This window comes from Apiospora hydei (genome assembly GCF_038363865.1).
Source record: "Apiospora hydei strain CBS 114990 chromosome Unknown utg000007l_segment0_segment0, whole genome shotgun sequence".
In the NCBI taxonomy this organism is placed as follows: domain Eukaryota; kingdom Fungi; phylum Ascomycota; class Sordariomycetes; order Amphisphaeriales; family Apiosporaceae; genus Apiospora; species Apiospora hydei.
In genome coordinates this window covers 4391279-4417367 of record NW_027117366.1, presented here as the reverse complement: position 1 = coordinate 4417367, position 26089 = coordinate 4391279, and the positions used below count along the sequence as shown (strand labels likewise).

The window sequence follows — 26089 nt, the reverse complement described above, 5'->3', positions numbered from 1 at the left end:
CAGACAGTCGTCTCCAAGCGCCGGATGTCGGAAACATACTATTCAACACTGGAAGACAGCAACAAAGCAACGAGGCAAACATTTGGACGCAACCAGAGATGCCGACCATGCTGAAACTTTCTGCAAGTGAATTCTCATATTAGCGATCAGGATGATCGAATTAGAAAGGGGCAAGTATACACTTATCCTTACCATTGGCGGTTATCGAGTAAGTGATGGCGACTTTCACAAACCCTATGATTCCAACTCTGATATAGAGAGGATCAGCGACGCGCATCCACAGTACCTGTGTCATGGAGCTAGAAGACTCTTACAGAAATCCAAGCCCGAAAAGGAATTGGAGCTTGACCTTTGTGCTTTGCTGGAGCTGAAGCGATCGTATCATGACAATGGCAAGTGACACCATGGCGAAATCAATCAACGAGTTCGGTGTCTCGCCGATAAGCGCAAAGTGCCCCGGCGCCATGCATTTGCCCGAGACGGAGAGATCCCAGTAGCTGCTCGTCGGCTGGCACTGGAAGGCTTGCAATACACAGGCTACCATGACCAGCATGGTCTGGCATGCCCCTATCACGAAAATCCAGATTCTGAAGTCCTGCCGTACTCTGAAGATGCGATAGTACAGTGCCAGGACACTGAGCTTAACGCAGAGAGCATGGGCAAAGTAAAAGTACTGGCTGGCGAAGTTCCACTAAAGCAACGACCAGCATACAGGTGGGCATATGAGGTTGTCTTGCCATCGCACCTTGCGCATGTGCTCGTAGTCGCCTGGGGTCTCTGCGATCTCTATATCAATACTTCGCCCGTTTAGAATGCCGATTGCTGCACAAACGTTAGGGCTAAAGCTTTCAAGACCCTTCAACTTGCACAGTGTCACTTACCACTCGAAGATCCTAAGTTTGTTAAGGATATGAAAAGAGTGGCCGAAAGTGCCATCCAGTCCTCCAGTCCGGGATCGCGTGAGCTGCGTTTCGTTACGACGAAGCGTAGCACCGTCACCGCGATCCCAAGCGGCGTTAAAACCAAGATGGTGATGAACTCGGCCAGCTGTTTGGGGTACCTATTCAGTTCAAAGCCCATCGCGGTATTGTCATCTCACTCAATGTGTGATTGAGCTATGGGTCGTAGAGTGGAGTGTGTGAATGCCGTAATCGTGACTCTAAGCAGATGAGACAAAATAGAAGGACAACAAACAGATTGAGATCAGCGCAGGCCTTCAGCTGTCGTACTTATACCAGTGAGACGCCTGCCAGTACTCGGCGTACTCGGCATTAGGCGGCACCTTTTCACAACAGTATCTTAGACCCGAAAGGCATTACTCCTGGCATGTGACTCAATATATCTGTATTGATTCTGATGTAAGCATCCCAGCCGCTCTTTGCCTTATCCGTTGAATTGGATGCCTCGTGTTGCATTGTGATGTCGGTATGTACTTTCACCAGCTCTCATGCACGAACCCAGCCATGGTTCTTGGAGGCTGCTAGGACTTCTATTGCTGAAAGGTGTGCTCCAAATGGCGGTAGACAGCCCATGATTGGTCCAAGTCATCCAGCCTGATCTGCGATATGAACATGGTCAATCAACCAGATGGTTTCTTTCCCATACACCAGTTGGAGCAGGAATGGGGGCCAAAGGGTACCGGAATTGATATATGACATTCCTTTGCGGGAAAAGTGGCCTCAGCCACAGCTGCCTCTTCCTCCGTGTGCAATTCCCAAATGACAGGACTATCCCAGGGGCGGGCAGCTATGATCGTTGTATGGCTTGGTGAGTCTGACCTCAACCCAAAGCCTGCTTTATTGTACAAGAAGTCAATCGAATACGGTTCCTACATCTATGGTGGAGATGGCGTCCATGGCCAATAAGCTATGCGAAACGATGTGATATGGTGCAAGTGCAGTAGTCTGGGGTGCAGGCCAAGCTACATCATTGGGACACAGTTCTTATGTCGTGCGGCTGAGACTGGGAAACATCTTTTCGAAAACTCGATGCGGGAAGGCCCGCTAAGAGCCTCAAACCAGAAGTAAGGAGTGTAGCAGTGCAGCCGAAAATATCAATTGTACTTTGGCAGGTGTAAGCAAAGATCGGTAAGGCATGGAGCTGACAATATTGCGCGTCATTTCGATATGGTGAGTTCGTGACAAGAAGTATCAAGACTCAAGACGAGACGTAAGCCATTGAGCCTCAAATCTAAAAGCCCCTCTAGTCTCTGTAAAAATAACTCTACTGGTCGAGCAAGGGCCATGGGCAGAGCAAGGTTTTTCTGAACGGGCCAGAACCCTCTTCCCTGACTCGTGCATGAGACGTTTGTTTGAAGCCGACTCAGGCCAGGGTGAGTCTGCAATGTTTCGGGAGCTTCATCTGGGCGGCGCCATTCTCGCCGTCTTCGAAAGCCATCGAGAACTCGCGTGGCATATGCTCTGTAGGGGATGGCAACTCTGCTGGTTCAACATGTCTGCGCATGCTTTGACCATGGTCATTCTTTGGACACAAGACTGCAGGCCATCGGATCGTACGTGGCCCGTCTGCTTCGCTGCAGCTACTGAACGGGTAGGTTGAGATGAAACCGTCCTTTACTGCAGACTGATGTAGGCGGCCTCGTTGTTGATTACCAAACGAGGCCAGAGCATTAGCTTTGTGTTGATGTCCAAACTGCAAAGTTTGGCCAAACTGATCAGGGCATTTGGAATAACTCTTCTGGAGGAAAGCTGTAGTGTCGGCGTAACAGCTTGCAACTTGCAAGTTTCGTCATTTGATGAGAAACGGCAGGTTGACTCCGCACCCAGTGACAATGACCGAAGACTCACCGTGGTGTGCGAAGGCCGATGGAGCGCAAAGGATCAAGACAGGAATTGTTGACAACATGACACCGTCAAACGACAAGGTCAAGGTGGCCATTGTCGGAACTGGCATGGCCGGCCTGGTGACTGGCTACCTCCTCCGACAAGACGAACTTCAGCGGTATTCAGTCACGCTATTTGAAAAGGTATGTCACTCGATCCTCTTCAAACACACGTTCCGGGGCTAACCACCAAAGAAAGGGCGACCGCATATCACTGGATGCCGCTTCGGTGACACTGGTGGATGAGCGCGACAGGACGTGTAGCCGGGTGGATCTGCCCATGAGAGCGTTCGCTGGGGGTTTTTACCGAAACCTGATAGCCATGTACGACCATCTCGGGATCCGGTACCACGCCAAGCGCTTCCTATTCGCTTTCTCAGACGTCACTGCCCGGTTGTATGGAGGTCGGAATGACGAAGAGAAGTCGCCGTCTTTGTCGGGAGCAGATTCGCCGCCGTACTTCATCCACTCATCCAACAATCACCGGATACTCCCAGTCCGCCCGCCCGGAGCACACGCTGCGGGCCATCTTCTGGAAGTCGTCTTTGTACTGGCTTGCTATGCCTGGTACTCGCTATGCTGCTTCCTCGCGGACCCCCGCGCGGGCGAGAGCTACGGTGCCTACCTGAAGCGGATGAGAGTGCCGCAGCGCTTCGTCCGCCGCTACATGGTCCCGATCCTGTCCAGTGTGGCGACCTGCTCGCACGAGGAGCTACTGGCGTTCCCGGCGAGCGACTTGACTGGGTACCAGCGAGGCATTTTCGCGACCGATCATTTCGTGGTATCTCACGGAGTGCAGGATGTCGTCACGGTGCTCTCGGAGAGTCAAGATATACGCCTGTCATCTGAGGTGCTCCTGGTCGAGTCCTGCGGCTCGCGGGTCAGGCTGGTCTGGACGCAGGGCCCGGGAGAAGACGTGGTGGAGGAGGTCTTTGACCGGGTCGTGCTGGCCATCGACCCGTGTGCCGTGGCGAAGGTCTATGCTCCGCTCCGGTCTGTCGTGTCACGCATGCCCACCAGGATCGTCGAAAGCGCAGTCCTACAAGGGGCAGACAAGTCTACAAAGCTCCGCGTTGCAGAGCGCAGTTTCAAGCAGAACGACACGGCAGGCGTGGATGCACTGGTCGCCGACACTCTGCTTCTCAGGTCCGAGCTCACGGGTTCAGGCTGTACAGAAGCGCTGCACACAGTCAACTGCGGCGCCGTGGTGGCGACCTCCATATCCGGAGGGTTTGGGGAACTAAATGTCCTTCATCGGGCAGCGTTCTGGAGAGTGCTGAGAACGCCCGAAAGCCAAGAGATTGTTAACAGTGTGATGCAAAAAGGCCAGAAAGGGACCAGATTAACAGTCCCAGGGACTACGTAGGCTGGCATAATGGCGATGACGGTGTGTGGCTGGCGGGCGGTTGGTGTTGGGATGGCATGGTTCTTCTCGAAGGCTGCATCGTGTCGGCGGTTCGAGTCGTGCAGGACTTTGGCGTGCGCATCCCTTGGCACAGAGATGCAGAAGATTGAACAGCGAAAATTGTGCATTCTCATTAGCATTGAATTGAAAATCCAATCACTTCTGTCTAACACTTCCCTGCTGAGCCCATGCTGGACGTTGCGATGCAGCATGAGTTGACTCACTGTGCTTCATGTACTCGCGGTGCAAGCGCCACAGCGCTCTCTTGCCATCTGTCGTCAAACGAATTGGTAGTCTTGGCCTGCAGATTTGCATGCAAGTACAAACCCACTCAGCTTTCCGATGACAACCATCTGGCAGTGTGATCTGAACATACGAGAGATATGTAGGTACATGTGTCATGTTATCATATAGATGGCTGGTCTTGATGGGAAACAAGCAGACAGATGCCCGAGATGCGCATTTCCCCGCCATGCACCCGCTGAGCTTCTGAGTTTGACAGCCCAGACCTGCTGAAACTTCTGGGGGGGCTTGCCCCTAAACCCAACGAAAAGTGCTCGACTGACCTCGCGCTGCATCGCCGCTGGGCCCGACGCTCCGACAAGTCCAGTGCACCCGTCGATAAAGAAAGTCGCTTGCCTCTCTCTCTCTCGACTTTCTAGTAACACACCAGACGGAACAGACTAGACGAAGGACACCTGATAGATCTGCTCCCAATGATCGGTTCCAGCTTTCTCAGCTATTCAACCAATAGCCTACTCTTGATTATCATATGTATATAAGACACCATTGCTATTGTGAGCATGTGGGCGTTCCTCTCGTGCCTGAGCACGACTCACGTTCTGTGTGTTTTGGCGGGGTTCGCTATTGGCATCCTAGCCCCTAGCCTAAGCTGGCCCAAAATCCGATTCACCCGCCAAACGCCCACTGACTGGGGGTTTGGGGAAACGAAACGACCGGCTCTACAGTCTCGACCATGGCAAGCTCAACATCGAGCTCCCGCCAAAGTCCATGTGGATGAACATGGGATTCTGGTACTGTGTCCCGTTCTCTTGACATATGGTTCTTTGGCTGACATGCTGATTTGTTCAGGCGGGACACGGACGACTTTCCCACGGCCTGCCAAGCTCTCCTGATTGAGGTCCTCAAAAAGGCCAAACTGCTCGACGACACGGGCAAGTCGCCAGAAGTGCCAAAACTACGAAAGAGCCTCAAGAGTCTTTCGATTCTTGATCTCGGATACGGATGCGGCGACCAGACTGCCTTTCTGGTCCAACTTGCGCGCATCCCGCTCAAATACGTCGGCATCACCCTCAACTACCGCCAGTATCGGTTTGCGCAAAACCGCCTGGGGCCCTGCACCAGCCAGGATAAGAAGAGAGACGTCCAGATCTTCTGCGAAGATGCGGCGCAAGCCAGCTCGTGGCCCGAGGACCTGCACAAGTCCGTTGCGTCTCTCAACGCCAAGGAGCAGAGCGGCAAGAACAGCAGCCAGGACGAGACATGGGTACTCGCCCTAGACTCGCTCTACCACTTCCACCCGTCGCGCAAGCCCGTCCTCTCCCTGGCGGCCCAGGACCTGAACGCGTCCGTCATGGCGTTCGACATGCTCCTGTCGGACGCGGCGTGGTTCCACCAGCGGTGGGCCCTGAAGCTGGTCGCGTGGATGGGCGAGTGCCCGGTCCACGCCTTCATGACTCGCGAGCGGTACGCCGAGATGCTGGTCGAGGCTGGGTACGACTGCGGCCGCATCGAGTTCCACGATGTCACGGAAGATGTGTTTGAGCCCCTGGCCCGGTACATGCGGAAGCGGAGCGACGAGCTGCGGGACGTGGGACTCGGGCTGGGCTCGCTGAACGTCGCTAGGCTGGTCTTTGAATGGTGGGCGAGGAGCCGCGTCTTGGAGGCGGTCATCGTGGTGGCCAGGAGGCCGGCTCTTGATGCAGGGGCTACGAAGGGGAATGGCTAAGAAGTCATGTGTATATTCATCTGAAAATTGGCGTTGAGGGGTAGAGAGACGGTAGTGGAAGACTTGAGATTGTAGAGGAGAACAACCAGACCATACCCACCATACCTATCGCATGCATACCTGATGGTACCCCTTGGTACATTGGGGTTTCGGCAGAGCTCAGCCTCTCGTTCTGTCGCTCATCAACACTGATTGATGCAGCGCATGTCCTTAAGCTGCTCAGCTGGTGAAGTCGCACAAGCAAATAAGTCAATTCCGAGGCTCGGCACATGAGAGACTTCAATGACGACTATTCATGTGCAAGTAGGCTTGGGAGCTACCAGTCACGCTCACCTGACTATCCGCCGATCACTATCGGGGTACTACAGCCGTATAAGCGGCCCTATCAGGTCTTCCAATTGACGTCGTTCCCATGAGAAACCCGCCCAAGAGGATCTGACGTCCGACCCCACGACGTCGGCTCCGGATCCCCGGCCAGAAGTGGAAGGTCTCTTTGGCAAGGCCCTAGACTAACGAGACCTAAGCACCAAAAGCTGTGCTTGATACCATCACTCGCGAAACACTTGAATGAAATAGTCAAGTCGATGCTCAAATATGTGAGATGAGTAGAATACCTCAGCAAGACTCCAAGGCCATTCTATCTTAACGGCCATCAGATCAGGCTTGCAGTTATGGTTCGTCTAGTATCTTGTCAATGTCTACAGCCCGGCTCTCGCGGCGAGAGCAGAAACGGATGTGTTTCCTGTTTGCATGCCACCCCATGACAAATGGAAAATCACGGGATCGCGCAGCGTCGCATTATGCGGGGGAAACATTGATGGAAGGATGGACGCTGTGGAGAAAGGGAAAATGCCGTTTTGGGTCTGCGGAGAACGGTAAGCGAGTAAGATCTCGCGCCAGATCTGACCAGGACAGACCCCCGACGGCCCCCCGACGGGCAATGATCAGCCCATACTCGCTCGTGACCAGAACCAAACATCTTGGTTTCGAGGTTGAGATGCTGGATTGGTGGTAAAATGAAGCCCCTCCACGGCTGCGACCGTTGAAAACAAGAAGCAGGGCTGGCACAATCCGCTAAAGCGAGCGCAGACACACAAACGCCATGCGCAATGTCGTCAGGCCCACTGCGCGCGAGAAGGACCGGATCTAGAGAGCGCCGGACAGCAATGCCGGTAGCATTGAACGGCCACGACACGGGCAGTTCCACCCAGCACAATTTACGAGTGTATATGTGCAGTGATATAGATGCGCTGTCTATATATATCTCTCATGGATATATAAGGGAGGATGCACATGCAGATCCGTTCCTGCATGAAGGGCTCTTCCTAGTATTGGCTGTAGGTACTGCGCAGTCGTGATTCTTCAACCCAGCCATCATGCGCTCTCTATCGCTGCTGCTGTCGGTCATCATTGGCTCGGCTTCTGTTTCGTTGGGCTCCGCGCTTCCCAGCTGGACCAAAGCTCAAGACTCTATCCAAGCTCGCGCTGACGACTACGAAGCCTACTTCTTTGCCTACTTCACCGGCAACTCCATCGAGGGCGAGAAGATCCATTTCGCCGCCAGCAACGGCAACAATGCGCTGGACTGGGAGGAGCTCAACGGGGGCAAGCCCGTGCTCACCTCCACCATGGGCACCAAGGGCCTCCGCGACCCCTTCGTCATCCGCTCGGTGGACGGCGGAAAGTTCTGGGTGATCGCCACGGACCTGTCCATCGGGTCCGGCACCTCGTGGGGCGACGCCGTCAAGACCGGCAGCCGCTTCCTCGAGATCTGGGAGTCCAACGACCTCGTCACCTGGTCCGCCCAGCGCCACGTCGAGGTCTCGCCCCCGACCGCCGGCATGACCTGGGCCCCGGAGGCCTACTACGACGACGAGATCGGCAAGTATGTCGTCTTCTGGGCGTCGGCGCTGTACGCCGAGAGCGACCCGAACCACACCGACGCCACATACCACCGCATGATGTACGCGACGACGAGCGACTTCGTCACTTTTAGTCAAGCCCAGGTCTGGCAGGACGCCGGCACCTCGCGCATAGACACGACGGTCCTCAAGGCCGGCGACGTGTACTACCGCTTCACCAAGGACGAGGGGTCCGTCACGGGCTGCACCGACATCATCCAGGAACGCTCCGACACCCTGCTGGCGGCCCTCCCGCAATGGACCACGGTCGCTTCGTGCATCGGCAAGAACGCCGGCCTCGCTGCTGTCGAGGGCCCGACCGTCTTCCAGGCCAACCCCAAGGACGTGAACGGGCAAAAGTACTACCTCTTCGTCGACGAGTACGGCAGCGGCAACTACGTGCCCCTCGAGACGGCGGATATCGCCAAACCCGATTGGAAAGTCTCCAGCTCGCACAACCTGCCGAAGAGCCCGCGGCACGGAACGGTGATGCCCATCACTGCCGCCGAGCGGTCCCGCCTCACGACCGCATTCGCCAAGCGCGATTCTGTTGCTGCTCTGGCGAAACGCGAAGGCAGCCCCGTCCTTCCCGGCCTGTGGGCCGACCCGAACATCGCAGTCTTCGGCAAGACGTACTACATATACGCGACCACGGACGGTTTTCCAGGCTGGGGCGGCAACACCTTCTACGTCTGGAAGTCGACCGACCTGGTCCAGTGGACCAAGAGCGAGCAGCCCATCCTGACGCTCAACGGCACCAGCGGCAACGTGCCCTGGGCCGTCGGCAACGCCTGGGCGCCCACCATCGTCGAGCGCGCGGGCAAGTACTACTTCTACTTCAGCGGGCAGAACCCGACGTACGACCGCAAGACCCTCGGCGTGGCGGTCGCCGACTCGCCCGAGGGACCATTTGTCGCGCAGCCCACCGCCATGATCACCAACGGCGAGGCGGTCAAGTCCGGCCAGGCCATCGATCCGGGCGCGTTCTACGATCCGCAGACGAAGAAGTACTTCCTGTACTGGGGCAACGGCAGTCCCGTCTTCGCCGAGCTGGCCGACGACATGGTCTCGATCAAGGCTTCGACTCTTTCCGGGATCTCGGGGCTGACCGACTTCCGCGAGGGCCCCTTCGTCGTCTATCGCAACGGGCTGTACCACATGACGTACTGCATCGACGACACGGGGTCGCCCAACTACCGCATGGGGTATGCCACGTCGACTAGCGCCACCGGCCCCTGGACGTACCGGGGCCTGATCCTGGAAAAGGACGCGTCGCAGGGCATCTTAGGGACGGGCGGCAGCACCACCATCAACGTGCCAGGGACCGACGACTGGTACATTGCGTATCACCGGCTCGCCATCCCGGACGGGGACGGGGTGCATCGGGAGGCCACCATTGACCGTCTCTACTTTGACGAGAGCACCGGGTTCATCAAGAAGGTCGTGCCGACTTTGGAGAGCGATGCCGCCGCAGGCAGTACCTTAATGGGTTAGGGCTTGTGCAACCTAAGTAGATATCTACAATTTAAATAGTAATTGATCAATCATGAGAGCAACCAGTGACTAGAGGAGCAGATGCCATTCATGTGATAGCTGACACATCTGTGGTCAGTTTGGTTTACTCCCCTCTTGGTTTCTTGACGACAGCAGACATGTTTACGAAACATTAATCAATAAAAAGGCACAAAGTTGATGTTTAGGAAATTATGTATATTTCCTGATCCGCATCTTGGATTGTAGTATGTCCGGAAAGAATATGTACAGTAAATGTTCTAAAAATGGTAGTAGAGCACAAGAGAAGTCTTATGGTTCACATGCTGAGCTGCCACTCGTCGCGCAGCAGTAGAAGCTGACATCGCTCTACTAACTTAGACGCGACCCTGGGTGATGCCGAACCACATGAGATCAAGGTCCTTGTGGACGGGGACGGTGTGGCCGACGTTCTGGGCCATGAAGCCCATGAGCTTGGAGCCGTCACCGTAGACGATCTTGGTGTAGCCGGGCTGGGGCTGGTTCTGGGCGGTCATGGTGAAGCCGACGTTGAGGAGGGCGGACCACTCCTTGAGCTGTTCGTCCAGGTTGGGCGGGAAGACGAGGTTGTCGGCGGTGCCGTGGAAGGTCATCATGCGCGGGTAGTTGCCGGTGTAGCCGGGGTACATGTCGCGGACGATCTTGGCCCACTCGGGACCGGTCTTGTTGATCTTGCCGTTGGCGCAGGTGCGGTCCGAGGTCGTGGGGCTGTTGCCGGGGAGCCGATCAGGCAGCCGGCGGCGACACCGGAGTAGCACGAGCCGGCGGCGAAGACATCGGGGTAGGTGGCGAGCAGGACGTTGGTCATCATGCAGCCGGAAGAAGAACCGGTAGCGAAGATCTTGGTCTTGTCGACGTTGTACTTGCCGACGAGGTACTGAACCATGTTGTTCAGGATGGTCGGGTCGCTGCCGCCGTCGTGCTTGAGCGCGCGGGGCGACGAGTTGTCCCAGCAGTTGCTGTCGTTGGTCGCGGTCGGGTAGGCGACGATGAAGCCGTGCTGCTCCGCGTCCATGGTGTAGTCGGCCTGGTGGGAGTACTGCTGTCCCGAGCCGCCGCAGGGGTGGAGCTGTGATCGTGAGGTTAGTGGACGAGGCTCTCGCAATCAGATGAAAAACCATGGTGAGAACTTACAGCGAGAATGAGGGCCGGGTTGGGCGCCTTGTTACGGGGCACGTAGATTTCCAGCTGCAGGTTGCTGGGGTTGGGGCCGCCCCAGTTGTAGACGGGCTCGAGGGCCTGCGCAGAGGCAAGCAGGAGCGCCGCGGCGCAAGAGAAAAGAGCGTTTCGGACCATGATGACGATGGTTCTCAGTTGGGTTGGAATGAATGACTGTAGTGGGAGGAAGTTGTGTGGTTGTGTGTAAGTTCTTTTTCTTGGGATTGCGCCGGGGATCATCTTGACTTTATGCTCTCTGCCACTGACAGACATCCAGGGTCGACCTACCTCCACGAACAAGGTACAACACCAACTCTACACCTGCCTGCCTGCCTGCCCTGCCCTTCAGGCAGGCCCGCTTCTGGGCAGCAGCAGGGACTCCGTAACTGGGCTCGCCCTGGCTGTCGATCCTGGCCCGACAATGGACCGGTTACCGAGGGTAGTTCAGTGATCCATGGGCCGACCTTCCTGCATTGATTTGGGGGTCGCCAAGTGGCCTTGTCGGGTCAAGCTTGGTCAAGGTGAAATGCCATTATGGAAGGGTGGCACCGCGGCACGGCCAGGGGCTCCGCATGAAATGCAGACTTGCAATTTATTAGACGAACCGTTGATGGGTCTGGCTGCTACGTACGTGGACTGGGCAAGGCGTGCAGGAGATGAATGGTCGATTGATAGGAAGGAAAAAGACCGACCAAGAGACCCAGAGAGAGCTGCTTCTGCCTTGCACGACGCGTCTGAACAATTACTCCGTGAAGAAACTGGACGTGCCAACAGTTCCTGGATTTCCGTCGATGGGTTGATGTGGGTGCGAACCGAGATTCGGTAGGGGCCGGACAGGGAGCGATCAGCGGCAGTTGGGCGACCTGCGACGGGGGGCTAGCATGGGCAGAAGAGAGACGAGAGAGTGGCAGAGAGTGGGGGAGCATGGCAAGTGGGCTTGGGTTGTTTATGTAAAGGGGGCTAGTGTTTCGACACGGGTAAATTTAGAAACTCCACCAATCACGCGACGCCATCATTTGTCCGGGTGGGCACACAAGAACCTCGGGAACGGACGGGCTTGTCTGTTTGTGCCGGCATCAGGCTAGTCGATGAGGCTGACAAGCGATGAAACGAAGATGGGATGGCATGGGGCGAGATGGCTTTTTTTTTTGGTCCGTCTTCTTGACGTACGAGTTTCTCCAGGGTCCCGACCACGTCGCTAGCTCACGTCAGACAGCCAGTTAGCTAAACCACCAAACGACGAACGATTCATTGAAGCGCGACACTCCCTACTAATCCTCCGTCCTAACTCCTCCGTCCGGCGCTAGACCGCGAACCCGCCCGAGTTGGCCTGTCTCGGCTCGCCGGCCGCCTCGAGAACGTGCCATTGGGCAGCATCCGCAGCGCCTGCGCCGTGCTCTGGCCCGGCGCCACCCAGGTCACGTTGTGGCCGAGCCCTTCAGGTACGCGACGGTGCCGTTGTCGTACGTGTACTCGAACGAGACCTGGTCGGGCACGAGCTGGTCGTGCAGGCGCGGCTGCGCCAGGGCCAGGGCGTGGTCATGTTGCGGTCGAGGACGTTGTGAACGTTCTGGATCGTCGCGGTGATGATGCGGCTGCCGCCCGCTGACCCGACGACCAGGTACAGCTTCCCGTCGGCGCTCTCGACGATGGTGGGCGAGATGGACGAGAGCGGGCGCTTGCCGGGGCGGATGTAGTTGGCCGGGCTGGGGATGTAGCCGAAGGCGTTGCTCGAGGCCGGGATGGAGAAGTCGTTCATCTCGTTGTTCATGATGACGCCCGTCTCGGGCACCATGACCTGCGACCCGAACAGGGTGTTGATGGTGGTCGTCAGGCTGATGGCCAGGCCGCTCTTGTCCGCGGTGCCGACGTAGCTCGTGCCCGGGGTCTCGAGGCTCTCGATGCCCTTGGGGTCGTAGTACGACACGTTGTGCGACGTGGTGTCGGAGATCTTGGCGTGGATCTCGGCCGTCGTCGCGTCGGAGAGCATCGAGTCCTGGTACTCTAGAATCCCCTCAAGGAAGGAGGGGTCGCCCAGGTTGGTGCGCTCGCCGTAGGCGAACCGGATGGCCTCGTCGAGGCGGTGGGTGGTCAGGTTCAGTTGCGAGTCGTCTCCGAATCCGTCGTAGCTCTCTACGATCTTGAGGGCACTCAAGGCCACGGATCCGCCGGCCGGCGCACCGCAGGCCGTCAGCTTGTAGCCACGGTAGGTAATATTGGACGGCTTGCGCAGGGCCACCGTGTAATTCGTAAGATCGTCCGTCGTCATGGTCCCATTGGCAGCCTGCAATGCGGCAATAGTCGCTTTAGCAATAGCGCCACTGTAGAAGGCGTCGGGCCCTTCTTTGGCGATGACCTCCAGCGTGTCGGCATACCGCTTGCGGGTCATGGTCTCATTGAGCTTGACGCGGTAGCCATGGGGCGCGAAATCAATGGCCCACGAGGGGTCCTCGGTGAAGAACTTGCCGTCGCCGCTCACCGTGTTCATGTAGCGGACGAGGTCCTCGGTGACGCGGAATCCGTCCCTGGCGACTTTGATGGCCGGCGCCATGACCTGGGCCCAGGGCAGAACGCCGTAGTTGGTGTGCAGGTACTCCAAGCCCCGCAGCTCGCCGGGCACCCCGCTAAATCCAGGTCTTGTAAGCCAGGCCGTCTCCCTCTGTAGGTACTAGCTGCGAAGGAACGACTTCGTGTGCATGTGACTTACCTCGCAAGACCGCCGTACAGACTCGCATCGGTGTTGTTCTTGTACATGTCCTCAAACGCCGCCGCGGGAGCGACCTCGCGGAAGTCGATGAACTCGTAGGTGCCGTCGGACGCGCGCACGAGCATGAAACCCCCGCCGCCGATGCCGCTGTGCATCATGCCGACGACGCCCACGCAGAAGACGGTGCCGACCAGGGCGTCGGCCGCATTACCACCGGCCTCGAGCAGGTCAACGCCAATCCTGCTGCAGACGGAGCTCTCGGATGCGACGGCGCCGAGTTTGGGGATGCTGCCACGGTTGCTGTATGACGGCGGCGAAGGCGCGCAGACTGCTCCGAGGACAGACCCGAGCAGATGGGCCGCCGTTAGCAGCTGGGAAGGTGTGCCGCGACGCATCTTCGTCTCTTTCCTACTTGCACTGGCGGGCTCGGCTGCGACGGAGATTGTCGGACCAGGAACGATTGAGCGAGCGTGAACGTAGAGTGGCAGAGTGAAGAGCGACACGGAATTTGCATCGATTGAGACAGCAGATACTTATTCTATCTATGCAGCGACTGCGCATTCTAATCATGCAGTCGCGACCGACCCCTCTCAGCTATCAGCCAGCCCCCGGTTTTTGTTTTCGCATAGGTAATAGTGATCACGACATCTGCACCTCACCAGGAGACATGCGGCACGGTTGTGGTGCAGATGGGCTGCTTAGTCCTAAAGAGGCAGCTCCCTACAGCTGAGGTGGTGATCGCTGCGGCAACAAGCAATCGGACCTGGCAGCTAACCTAGCAAGCTACTTAGCCTGCAGATTTGAACCTAAACGCAATGCGATAAGGCAACGAATGGCTTATCGACGCTGATAGCACAGGCCTGTGTCGCATCGCGCAGTTGCACTTGCGACCGAAGTAAGTAGAGAAACAAGACTGGCTAATGTGCTGAGCATGTCCAGCGGTGAGAGATACGCCGCAGGCGGGCTATTGTAGAACAATATGCGGATGAGACAGATGAAATTGCCGATCCAGTGCTTCTATCTCGAGTTACACAGCGTCACAATCTATATCATATCGGTTGGAGACCCAATGCAACGGCGGGAGTCGATGCAGCCTGCTGCTGAGTGCAGGGTCGCACTGTTCGCCAAGGCCGAGTCGCGAAGCCAGTGGGGGTGACCTATGGGCAATCAACAGCATCCAAATTGGGGTGAGAGCGTCGTATCTGATGTGAACAGAACGGGAGGTTGCCATCAATTCGAGTCAATCCGTGAATTGATTCATTTATCTTGTTCGCTAGGAGGTGATGTTGGCATGATGCCCTGCAATGGCCTATCACTGGTGTTCCTTAGTCCAGTCTAGCAGATACAGACCAATCCCGGCAGCCGACTGTCTTTCTGCCTCGACGTGATCTTGACGCGGCTCGTCGTCGAAGCTCTGGCGGAGATACGTTGGATCGGATCGATCGGCTAGATCTTTCCAACGCGTGGGACTGTTTCCTTGGCCATTCCAGCCAAATGGCCAGCGCGGCACTGCCGGCTTGAGTGGCTGTACTTGTGCTCATTGCCCGGCTGCATCGCATATGGCGTATAGTCTCAAAAACAACCACATTTCGGCAGTGGTTTCAAGGGGATCAATACGGCATCACCAGTAGTGCAGGCGCCGGACATGGTGGCAGGCCAGGGTCGCACTGCATCTGCATGGATGGGTTTTGGTTGATCCCTTTGTCTCTGGCCACTGGCCACATACAGTGATAACGATAATGAAGTGCGGGGGGACCCAACGAAGCAGTTGGGGTTCCCTCCCGGCCTCACATACTACAATGCGGATTCCATCTCACACACAAGAGAGCGACTGGGAGATGACCATACTGGCTGAGGCCTCTCGCTGTTCCGATTGCGGATAGAAGTGCCTGCAAGACACGATTACTCAGTGGGCGGTTGGGTTGGCGCTGAATAAGTCCAGAACATCAGTGGCTAAAACTGAGTCGCTAGCGAAGTCCACCGGCCAAAGCGAGCATCGAATCAAGGTCCGACGGAAGCACCTGAACTCTCCCGATCACCCTTTTGGGATATCCTGACTAGGTTGGTGAGGGCTGTCCAAGTCGGATACAGTAACTGCACGCATCATGGATATTCAATTGGGTGATGGCGGTGCCGCTCTAGGACAAGTCTGACACAAATCCAGATTGGCATGAACGGCTATCTGGGCTCTTCCCTTTGCACTAATGCAGCCGCATCACTCCAGAAGAGTCTATTTCGACTTCACTTGGTTGGGAAAGATCATCGTCAGTGAAATAGACACTCTCGGCTCAGGTCCATCGGGTAAGGAAATGTGCAACTCCTCTATTGTTCACGTGAGTCTCGATACATTACTTCAGTTCCTATGTGGTTTGGTATCTGCAGTGGTCATGTAGTGGTAAAGTCAAAATATCCTTACACCTTCCCCCAAGCCAATCCAATCTCCAGTCCCCCTATTCCCAATCCAGCCTCGCACCCAGCACCCTTAGCAACCTGTCTAGCGACCTGACCATGCCGTCAACACAAATGCATCACGCCAGGCCCTAACGGGTTCCATGACGTCGACTACTTCAATCCGACTTACTGCAATCGGTCGAGTCGCTGAATTCGGTAAACTCGCTGCAGGGAGTACCCGTGCCCGCCGTCTCGGCCTTCTGAATCTTCTTGATGATCTTCTGCAGGATATCGCCGAGCTGCTCGACGTTGTCGGCGTCACGCGGCACCAAATGGCCCAGCCCGTGGTCGTACAGCTCGGCCGTGTCGGGGTTGCACGAGTTGTACAGGGCCACGGCGCAATAGACCAGGGGGTCATTGGTGCCGAAGACGTGCAGGGTCGGAATGTCGATGACGGGGCCGCACTCGTCGGCCAGCTTGGCGGTGCACTCGCCATCCTCGATAGCCAGAGGAGGGGACCCGGCGAAGAAGATGGCAAACTAGATAAGTGATTAGATAACTTTTTCTTTTCCTTTTTTCCCTTGCTGTTTTGCCCTTTTGTTTTTCGACTCTTGCCAGCGCTTGCCAGCAGAAGTGACTCGAACGAGCAAACTCAACACACATCGACTCAAAAGCAAATAGCCAGGAAGTGATAGGGTAGATGTGGTTTACCTTGATGCGTCTGGGGATGCCTTCTTGTTCGAACCGTCGGTTCTCCTCGCAGCAGATGGACGCCGCCAGCATGGCGCCTTCCGAGTACCCGATCAGGGCGTCGACCTCGGGGTCCTCGTCGATGGTCTTGAAGATGGAGTCGAGGGCCTCCTGGGCGCTGCTCGTGTCGAAGACCTCGTCGTCCTCCTTCTTGAACAGGCGCAGCGTCGCCTCGGGCGTCAGGCCGCGGGGGATGTGCCGCACGCGCCGGAGGATCTCGAAGGCGTCGCCGCCGTCGCCGCTGGTGCAGTCAATGAAGCGGTAGACGGGGCGCGCGCCGAAGTAGTGCTCCCAGCCGGCGGGAGGGTCCACCTCGTGCACGCCCTGTGTGTAGGTGAAGTTGGCCAGGCCCCTGTCCTCCACATGCTTGGCGAAGGGTCCCAGTTGGACGCCAAAGTTCTGTGAGGCCATCGTCAGTCTCTCGTCTTGGAATCTTGGATTATGGGAGTGAGTGGTTTCCTACCTTTGCGCTTCCGTAAGCACCGGGCAAGCAGAGAAACTTCATGGTGGATAGATGTGTTGGCGGAGATGGGCACTAGGCTGCTGGTGTGGTATGTTGAATAAAGAGGACCTGTCAAGTAGCAAGTTCTCCTGGGCTGGCGTGGTGCGTATCCGTTTTGTTTTCTGGTCTCCTGTCAGATTCATGAAACGGCAGAAGTCGAAATGTTATAAGTATTCTCCGAGATGGGCTTTTGGTGCCGGGCATTACATACGGTTTAGCTTTCCCCCTCGGCATTGGCCCTTCTAGTCGAGGCCTAGTGGCATCTTCCCTCTCTATCCTTTTCTCGTGCCGTGGAGTAGTGGCCGGTTAGTCAGCACTTCCAACCGTCCTTTGGCCATCCCATCTTGGCCATTTTGAGTTGGGCTAACCGATACAAGCATCTAGTCTTTCGCCGGCCCCGGCGCGCCAGATGACTTGCAGCCCGTCTAGACTTTTGCCTGTCTGCGTCAGAGCCGGCAGAGGAGAGCAGATGGATGTCCTGCTCCATTTGCCTCCATATCGGAATGCAGAACAGGATGGGATGGGATTGTGGAAGCCGACGCTAGGTCACGGTGGCTTGTAGTCTGTCATGGCTATTTTAAACACTAGATTTCTCTGGGAAGTAACTAGCCCGAGCAACGACTAAGCACCAGCCCAGGGCGCCCTTAAGCTCCTCGGGGTGTTGGCGCCAAACGGTTTGAATTTCCTAGTGCCTCTGCCTGGTGCGAAGCTTGGAAGTCCGAACCCACGGCACCCTGACTTTCTCCATTCTCCTGTCCGGTATGCTTAATCCCACCCTGCATGCATGTTGGAACGCTCCCGGTTTCCATCGACATGTGGTCCGCCCAGGACTCATGTCTGGCCAGGTCGAGACAGTATCGTCTATCGTCTACTGCCCAGGTAACCTTGTCAGAGTCAAGTCATGCAAGGCCTGGTCTGCCTCTGGATTACCAAGCAAGTCGAGCCAATGGCTGGACGCGTCAGGCACCCGCCACACGCCCCATGAAGCGGCCCTTTTCTGGGAGACTCGAAGGAACGCAGTCAGAGGAGGCACCTTACTCGGACCATGTCGTGCTTCATAGCCGGAATACTGGCGTCTTTAGACTTCGCTGCCCCGCGGCTGATCCGATGGGCGCCAGGACGCTCTCAATGCTATCTATTCCTGTCAAAATGTGCCCTCGGGAACTGGCACATGTCACATTGCCCTCTGCATCTTCGGACCTGCCATTTAGCTCAGCTGCAACCGACGCCAGCAGAAGACTGTCCTGCCAAGCAAAACGATAGAGACGAATCCCCCGAGAGGCTAAGGGCGCGTTTGACCCAGCGGGGAGCGCTTGGTCCCAGCCGCAAATCGCGAACAGTATATCTCGACCAGCCCATATATGACCAACTGAAACCCAACCTATACACTGCTGACTGACTTGGACTATATCCCACTTTGGTAACTCCAGTCCTAGTCACTGTTGCCGTTCGTTTTCTCTTGTATTTGGTTGTTGGTCTCGGTTTTCCAGAAGAAGACGAAAATTAGAAACATCACAGACGAGACGATGGGGTCCAAAAACGACTTGATGCCGATCGCCATTGTCGGCATGGCGTGTCGCCTGCCGGGCGACGTGTCGACCCCGGACGACTTCTGGAAGCTGTTGACCAAGTGCCGGAGCGGGTGGTCCAAGATTCCGAAAGACCGGTTCAACCAGGACGCCTACAACCACCCGAACCCGGAGAAGAAGGGTACCATCAACTCACAAGGAGGCTACTTTATATCACAAGACTTGGAGATGTTCGACCCCGGCTTCTTCGACATGACGAAAAAGGAGGCAGAGACTATGGGTATGCCTCTAGTGTTCTACTTTACTTTTCACTTTGCTTACACTGCTTCCAACAGACCCCACACAACGGCTCATGCTCGAGTGCACCTACGAAGCCATCGAGAATGCCGGGATCCCCAAAGAGCAGATAAGCGGGAAGCGGGTCGGCGTGTTCGTCGGCGGGCCGGACAACGAGCACCGCATGGGCAACCTGCGCGACCTCGACGACGCGCCCATGTACGACCCCACGGGCGCCCAGGGCGCCTTCTTGGCGGGACGCATCGCCTACTTCTTCAACCTGCGCGGCCCCACCTTCACGGTCGACACGGCCTGCTCCTCGAGCATGCACGCGCTCCACATGGCGGTGCAGAGCATCCGCAACGGCGAGTCCGACCAGGCCATCGTCGGGGCGTCACATCTCATCACCCAGCCCGATGTATGGGTGTCCATGGCCAAGTTAAGGTATGCATACTCGACTCTTGCCAGATATCAGACGGAAGCTGACCATTGCAGGTTGTTCGCCGAGTCCGGCAAGACATACGCGTTTGACCACCGCGCCAAGTCCGGTTACGCCAGAGGTGAAGGCGTTGGCTGTGTCATATTAAAGCCTCTCGACAAGGCACTAGAAGACAAAGACCACGTGCGCGCCGTCATCGCGCACACAGGGCTCAGCCACAATGGCCGAACAGTCGGTACGTACCTTTACTACTTTCCGTCCCATGCCTGTTTACTGACTGGTGTCGGAAGGTATCGTTGCCCCAAGCCCAGAAGAGCAGGAGAGGCTGGTGCGCGATGTCATGGAGCAAGCCAAGATCGAGCCCAGCAAGGTTGGGTTCTTCGAGGCACATGGCACCGGCACCGCTGTTGGTGATCCGATCGAAGCTACTGCCATCTTCCGGGCAGTCAGCAAAGGGCGATCGGGCGAGGACCCTCTCCAGCTCGGATCCGTCAAGTCCAACATTGGCCATCTGGAAAATGCCAGTGGCATCATCTCCGTCATCAAGGCCGCTCTGATGCTGGAAAAGGGGTTCATCGTGCCCAACGCCGACTTTGAGCAGCCCAACCCCAAGATTCCGCTCACAAAATGGAACATTGAGATCCCCACGAGACAGAAGCCGATTGGGTTCGAAAAGCAGTATGTCTGCGTCAACAACTTTGGATACAGCGGCTCCAACGGGCATGCCATCCTGCAAGCGGCACCGGCAGAGGATAGCGAGTCTCTCTTCGACATCGCCAAGACCAGTGACCACATCATGCTGAAGCGCCTCTTCCTCCTGAGCGCCAACGACGAGGCCGCCCTCCGCCAGAGCATGGAGAAGCTCGGCATCTTCCTCGAGCAGCACGCCGAGCTGTACCAGACGACGATGCCGCGCAACCTGGCCTACACGCTGTGCCAGCGCCGGTCGCACATGCCGTGGCGCGTGGCCCTCGTCACCGACGTCTGCAGCTCGCTGGCCGTGGCCCTCAACAGCGCCGACGCCGTCCCGCGGCGCGCGGCGGTCAAGTCGCCCAAGGTCGCCTTCGTCTTCACGGGCCAGGGCGCCCAGTGGTACGCCATGGGCCGCGAGCTGATGCCGTCGCACCCCGTCTTCGCCTCGGCCATCAAGCGGGCGGACCAGCACCTGCTGCGGATAGGCTCCGACTTCTCGTTGCTCGAGGAGCTGCTGCGAAGCAAGGAGGACTCGCAGGTCAACAAGGCCCATATCAGCCAGCCCATCTGCAGCGCGGTGCAGATCGCGCTGGTCGACCTGTTGACGTCGTGGGGCATCAAGCCCTCGGCTGTCACTGGTCACTCCAGTGGAGAGATTGGCGCGGCCTACGCTGCCGGAGCCTTGACACTAGAGGGTGCCATGTCGGCCGCCTACTACCGTGGTCAGGCCATTGTGCGACTCAAGCAGACGCACCCCGACGTCGCCGGAGCCATGATGGCGGTCGGCATGGGCGCCGAGGAGCTGCAGCCCATCCTCAAGCAGTTGCCTCGCGGCCTGCGGGCAGTGGCCGCCTGTGAGAACTCGCCCGAGTCCACCACCGTCTCGGGCGACGCCGAGGCCATCGACATCATCGGCGCCAACCTCACAGACAAGGGCCTGTTCAACCGTAAGCTGCAGGTGGACGTTGCCTACCACAGCCCGCACATGCAGCTGATTGCGGACTCGTACCACGAGGCCATTGCCAACATCAAGCTCTGCGACAACAACGGCGCCGTCGAGTTCTTCTCGTCGGTCCGCTCGCGCAAGATCCGCACCGACGAGCTCGGGCCGCAGTACTGGGTCGACAACCTGACCAACCCCGTCCGCTTCAGCCGGGCCCTGCAGAAGCTGGTCCAGGAGACCTCGCCCGACCTGCTCATCGAGATCGGCCCCGCCGCGGCCCTCAAGGGCCCCATCATGCAGTCGCTCAAGGCCCTGGGCCTGCCCGCCAACAAGTCGCCCTCGTACCTGTCCGCCCTCGTGCGGAACCGCGACGCCACCGAGACGTGCCTGGAGTTGGCTGGCCAGCTCTTCATGCGCGGCTACGAGGGCATGGACTTCTTCAACGTGAACCACAACCGCGCCGAGATGGAGAAGCCCGTGCTCATCCCCTTCCTGTACGCCTATCCCTGGTCCCGCCAGCGATGCTGGTACGAGAGCCGCATCACGCGCCAGCACCGCCTCAAGCCGTTCGCTCGCAACGACTTGCTGGGCGTCCTGGCCGACTGGAGCAGTGACCTCGAGCCGACGTGGCGCAACTTCATCCGGCTCAACGACATCCCCTGGATGCGCGAGAACATCTTCCAGCAGCGCATCGTGTTCCCCATGTCCAGCTTCCTGTCTATGATCATCGAGGCCGCCAGCCAGCGGGCCGTGATGCTCGGCATCGAAGACGTGGCCGGTTTCGAGGTGCGCGACCTCAAGGTCAAGGAGCACCTCTTCCTGCTCGAGGACCAGCAGGTCGAGATGATGGTCAACTTCCGGCCCTGCCGCGACAGCAGCGCACCCAAGGACGAGTTCCACATCATCAGCTACGAGCCCTCCCGCGGCTGGCTAGAGCACTGCCGCGGCTTCGTCGAGGCCAAGCCGGCTTCTACAAACAACGGCAGCATCAGTCCGCGCTCCTCCTCGCCCAAGTCCCGCAGCCGGCAGACGATCCCCAAGGACGCGATGCAGGTGCCGGCGGCGCAGTTCTACCTCAACATGGGCGCCGAGGGCACGACGTACCCACTCGAGTTCTGGACCATGAAGAACATGACGGTGCACGGCAACAGCTGCAGCGTGCAGTGCTCGCAGATGGAGACGCACTTCCGCATGCCCAACGAGCACGAGAGCAACTACGTGATGCACCCGGCCTTTTTGGACAGCATGATGCAGGCCACTCAAGTCGGCTGCGGCATCGAGGGCACCGCCGTGCCGCAGCTGCCGTCGGCCATCAAGCAGATCCAGGTGCACCTGTCCAAGTCGGGCCAGCACGACCGCGCCACCGAGGGCCGCAAGTTTGTGGTCAACTCGATTAGGGACGAGAAGAACGAGACCTTCACGACGGAGCTCATCTTCCCCGCGGGCAGCGAGACGCCCCTAGTCACGATGGCCGGGATCGAGCTGTCGTCGGTCAAGCGCGCCAGACTCGAACCGACCATGCCGAGGGAGCTCTGCTTCTCGGTTCAGTGGGAGCAGACGCGCGAGCCGCAGCTCAACGGCGTCAGCAAGACGCACATCGACACGCACGGCCGCCGCGTCGTGATTGTGACGGAGCGGCCGGCCAACGACCACCTCGTCTTCGACCTGCGCCAGGCCATTGAGCAGAACACCGAGATCGACGCCGAGGTGTCCTCGCTCGACGACCTCATCGACTACACGGGCTTCTTCATCGTCCTGTCCGAGCTCGACGAGCCCCTGCTGGCGTCTATCGGCAAGCCCAGGTTCGAGCAGGTCCAGAAGCTGATCGTCAAGAGCGGCGGCCTGATGTGGGTGACCCGAGGCGCGTGCCGCGTCCCGACCAACCCCAACGCCAACATGGCTCTCGGTCTCATCCGCACGGCGCGCTCGGAGCTGGGCAAGATTGCCGTCACGCTCGACCTCGAGCCCAACAGCTGCTTGGACGTCGGCGGCCAGGCTGAGCTGATCGAGGACGCGTTCCGCCGAGCCGTTCTGGCCGATAACCCCGAGGCCGAGGTCGAGTTCGCCGAGCAAGATGGCATGCTTGTCGTGCCCCGGATTGTGCCGGACGTCGATATGGACTTGCGGGTGCACCGCGAGTGCGGCCCCTCGGTGCCCTACCTCCAAACCTTCGCCCAGTCCGGCCGCCAGATCCAGCTCGCGACCGAAGTCGAGGGATCCCTCGACGCCTTGTTCTTCGAAGACTCCGCTGCCGATCCCAAGCAGCCTCTCGGTGATGACGAAGTCGAGATTGAGGTCAAGGCCAGTAGTCTCGGCCCCGACGACGTGGCCTCCATCATGCACGACCAAGCCTCGGCGCCGCTCCCGATGCGTCCCTGCAGCGGCATCGTCACCCGCGCCGGCCGCGCCGTGGCTAATGTGAGCGTCGGCGACAAGGTGTGCCTCCTGACCGAGGCCAAGTTCGGCACCCATGCCCGCGCCCGCGGCACCAGCGCCATCCCCGTCCCCAAGGGCTGTTCCTTCGAGGACGCGGCGCTGATCCCGCACGCGTTCGGCAGTGCTTACTACGCCCTCGCTGAAGTCGCGCGCATCCAAAGAGGCGAAAAGGTCCTTATTCAGGTCAGCGGCGATGCTGGTCTGGCTGCTATGCACGTCGCGCAGCACTTGGGCGCCGATACCTTTGTGGTGGTCAGCGACGAGGAGCGGCGCGATGCCGTCATCCGGTCCTGCGGCGTCGACTCGGCACGTGTTTTGTGCACGGCTAGCCTGTATTTTGAGCGCGAAGTGCGAGCTGCCACACAAGACCACGGCATGGACGCTGTGCTGACGAGCTCGTGCGGCAACACGCACGGCAGTTCGGCGGCCGACGAGGCCAAGGTCTGGCAGTGCGTCGCGCCCTTTGGCCGCATCGTCGAGATCCAGAGCTCCTCAGTGGCCGCAACGACGGCACCAAGCACCACCTGGCCGAGAACGTCACCTTCACGACCATCAACATGCCCAAGCTGGCGGCGGCGCGGCCTAAAGTCATGGCGGCGGCTCTTGGGGCTGTGGCTGATGCGTTCGCGCGGGGCGCGTTCAAGCCTCTCGGCGGCGTGGTGGTGCTGCCCGTCTCGGATCTGCAGATGGGATTGCAGATGGTGCAGCAGGGCTGCTTCCACCCCGTCGTCGTCGCGCCCCGGGCCGGCGAGCAGGTCAAGGTCGCGCATTCGACGGCCGGCGCGAGTCTCAGCCCCAACGGCACGCACGTCATCATCGGTGGAACCGGTGGTCTAGGAAGAAGCATGGCCAAGTGGATGGTCGCCCACGGCGCGCGCCACATCGTGCTCGTGTCGCGCAGCGGCGGCAACGACAAGAAAGTCAAGAAGGTCATCCGGGAGGCGGCGCAGCAGTTCGGGGCCACGGTCGTGGTCAAGACGTGCGATGTCGCTAGTGAGCAGCAGGTTCGTCTGCTCGTCAACCAGTGCGGATCTACGCTGCCGCCTATTTGCGGTGTGGTTCATGCCGCCATGGTTCTTCACGTAAGTCACAGACATTTCAATCAGGTTACTTCTCTACATCTACTAACTTCACTCATCACAGGACGGTGTGTTTGAGGACATGACGCACGATTCATTCACAGACGCCGTACGATCCAAGGTCGATGGTACCTGGAACCTGCATAACGTCCTGCAGTCGGCCAACACCCAGCTCGACTACTTCGTCCTCTTCTCCTCGGCCGCCGGCGTCTTAGGCAGCCGTGGCCAGGCCGCCTACGCCGCGGCCAACACGTTCTTGGACGGCTTCGCAGCTTACCGCAACCGCCAGGGCCTGCCGGGTGTCGCCCTCGACTTGACCGCCGTCACGGGCGCCGGCTACATCGCCGAGACCGGCGCCAAGCGCGAGGGGAGATCCTCAAGAACTTCGGCGACGAGTCCGTCTCCGAGACCGAGGTGCTGGCTCTATTGGCCGTCGCCACTTCCGGCAACAAGAGCTGCCCGGCGCAGTGCCTGACGGGTCTCAAGCTGGTGCCCAACAGCACTACCGGCGCGCTGCCCTACTACGCCAGCGACCCGCGCTTCACGCACCTCAAAGCCGCCGCGCTGGCCAACCTCGCCGCGTCCGGTGGTGCGAGTGCCGTCAGCATTGTGTCGTACCGCGACGCCTACCGCGCGGCCAAGAGCGCCGACGAGATGGTCGACGTCGCGACGCAGGGGATCCTGCAGAAGCTGAGCGAGGTGCTCTCCGTGGCGCGCGACGACGTGGACGCGCAGCGGTCCATGACGAGCTACGGGCTCGACTCGCTGACGGCCATCGAGGTGCGCAACTGGATCACGCGCGAGCTGGGCGCCAACCTGCAAATCCTGGAGCTGCTGACGTCGGCCAATGTCACGGAGTTGGCAGTGTTGATTGTGAGCAAGACTTCCAGTGGGGGCAAGTAGGTTCAGGGATGATGTTGGGAAGAGGGGAGGAGAAGCATATAGATGGTTGATTTGGCATACTGGGTGTCTTTCTTTTTGCAGGTTTGGTTATGCTCGTTTTGACTTGGTGGATGCTTGCATATCTACATGGGTGGGAACCGGGCTGGGGAGATTGTCACGTCGGGTTCAGGTATATACTTGCCTTGTTCTGCATATCTCCATTCGTTCATTAAGGCAGGTTTCTCTCTAAGATAGACTTAGTAATAGCTAATACTTGAACTCGTCTGATCCTTAGTTGCCTGGTCTTCATCGTGATGCATCCACCTTTTTATCGTGGCTTGCTTTTGCTGATTGGCTTCTGACGGGAGACGGTCGCCCGGACTTCCGTCGCCCTCTGCTTACATGTTCTTCTTTTTCACTTGACGACAGCGCGGCCCCGAAGCGATGGGTCTGACGGCCTGGCCAATCGATTCAGTCCTTTGACGCCCCGGACGAACCCGGCGCCCGCCAAGAAGCAAGAAGCAACAGCTGGCGTGGCGCCAGTGCAACCACCTCTACTGGTATGCCGCCATGGTGAAAGCTACCGGGGTTGGGCAGGGGTAGCTCGTCTACAACATAAATGCACGACTGGACGAGGTTTGATTTTTTTTGACCTCT

General features: G+C 58.2%; 8 protein-coding genes across 8 annotated transcripts; 4 read left to right on the top strand and 4 right to left on the bottom strand.

The window, feature by feature from the left end:
* Window positions 1–310: 310 nt before the first annotated feature.
* Window positions 311–1532, bottom strand: PG997_010540 (uncharacterized protein; the record flags this gene model as incomplete). Its single annotated transcript, XM_066814855.1, has 5 exons — window positions 311–691; window positions 746–822; window positions 882–1060; window positions 1230–1282; window positions 1458–1532. The coding sequence occupies 5 exons, from the start codon at window positions 1530–1532 to the stop codon at window positions 311–313; spliced, it is 765 nt and encodes a 254-aa protein (XP_066666817.1).
* A 1632-nt stretch (window positions 1533–3164) lies between these two features.
* PG997_010539 (uncharacterized protein) lies at window positions 3165–4208 on the top strand (the record flags this gene model as incomplete). The annotated part of the gene is made up of 1 exon (XM_066814854.1): window positions 3165–4208. The coding sequence occupies one exon, from the start codon at window positions 3165–3167 to the stop codon at window positions 4206–4208; it is 1044 nt and encodes a 347-aa protein (XP_066666816.1).
* A 135-nt stretch (window positions 4209–4343) lies between these two features.
* PG997_010538 (uncharacterized protein) lies at window positions 4344–6216 on the top strand (the record flags this gene model as incomplete). The annotated part of the gene is made up of 2 exons (XM_066814853.1): window positions 4344–4369; window positions 5340–6216. 2 exons carry the CDS (start codon window positions 4344–4346, stop codon window positions 6214–6216), a joined length of 903 nt encoding a protein of 300 aa, XP_066666815.1.
* A 1376-nt stretch (window positions 6217–7592) lies between these two features.
* On the top strand, window positions 7593–9611 carry PG997_010537 (glycoside hydrolase family 43 protein; the record flags this gene model as incomplete). Its single annotated transcript, XM_066814852.1, has 1 exon — window positions 7593–9611. One exon carries the CDS (start codon window positions 7593–7595, stop codon window positions 9609–9611), a length of 2019 nt encoding a protein of 672 aa, XP_066666814.1.
* Window positions 9612–9985: 374 nt separating this feature from the next.
* On the bottom strand, window positions 9986–10943 carry PG997_010536 (PHB depolymerase family esterase; the record flags this gene model as incomplete). Its single annotated transcript, XM_066814851.1, has 3 exons — window positions 9986–10318; window positions 10393–10716; window positions 10782–10943. 3 exons carry the CDS (start codon window positions 10941–10943, stop codon window positions 9986–9988), a joined length of 819 nt encoding a protein of 272 aa, XP_066666813.1.
* A 1146-nt stretch (window positions 10944–12089) lies between these two features.
* On the bottom strand, window positions 12090–13907 carry PG997_010535 (gamma-glutamyltranspeptidase; the record flags this gene model as incomplete). The annotated part of the gene is made up of 3 exons (XM_066814850.1): window positions 12090–12241; window positions 12273–13429; window positions 13513–13907. 3 exons carry the CDS (start codon window positions 13905–13907, stop codon window positions 12090–12092), a joined length of 1704 nt encoding a protein of 567 aa, XP_066666812.1.
* Window positions 13908–16079: 2172 nt separating this feature from the next.
* On the bottom strand, window positions 16080–17158 carry PG997_010534 (uncharacterized protein; the record flags this gene model as incomplete). Its single annotated transcript, XM_066814849.1, has 3 exons — window positions 16080–16442; window positions 16615–17052; window positions 17117–17158. 3 exons carry the CDS (start codon window positions 17156–17158, stop codon window positions 16080–16082), a joined length of 843 nt encoding a protein of 280 aa, XP_066666811.1.
* Window positions 17159–18681: 1523 nt separating this feature from the next.
* On the top strand, window positions 18682–25453 carry PG997_010533 (Polyketide synthase; the record flags this gene model as incomplete). Its single annotated transcript, XM_066814848.1, has 7 exons — window positions 18682–18964; window positions 19020–19404; window positions 19456–19634; window positions 19690–23966; window positions 23990–24553; window positions 24615–24893; window positions 24923–25453. The coding sequence occupies 7 exons, from the start codon at window positions 18682–18684 to the stop codon at window positions 25451–25453; spliced, it is 6498 nt and encodes a 2165-aa protein (XP_066666810.1).
* Between the last annotated feature and the right edge of the window lie 636 nt (window positions 25454–26089).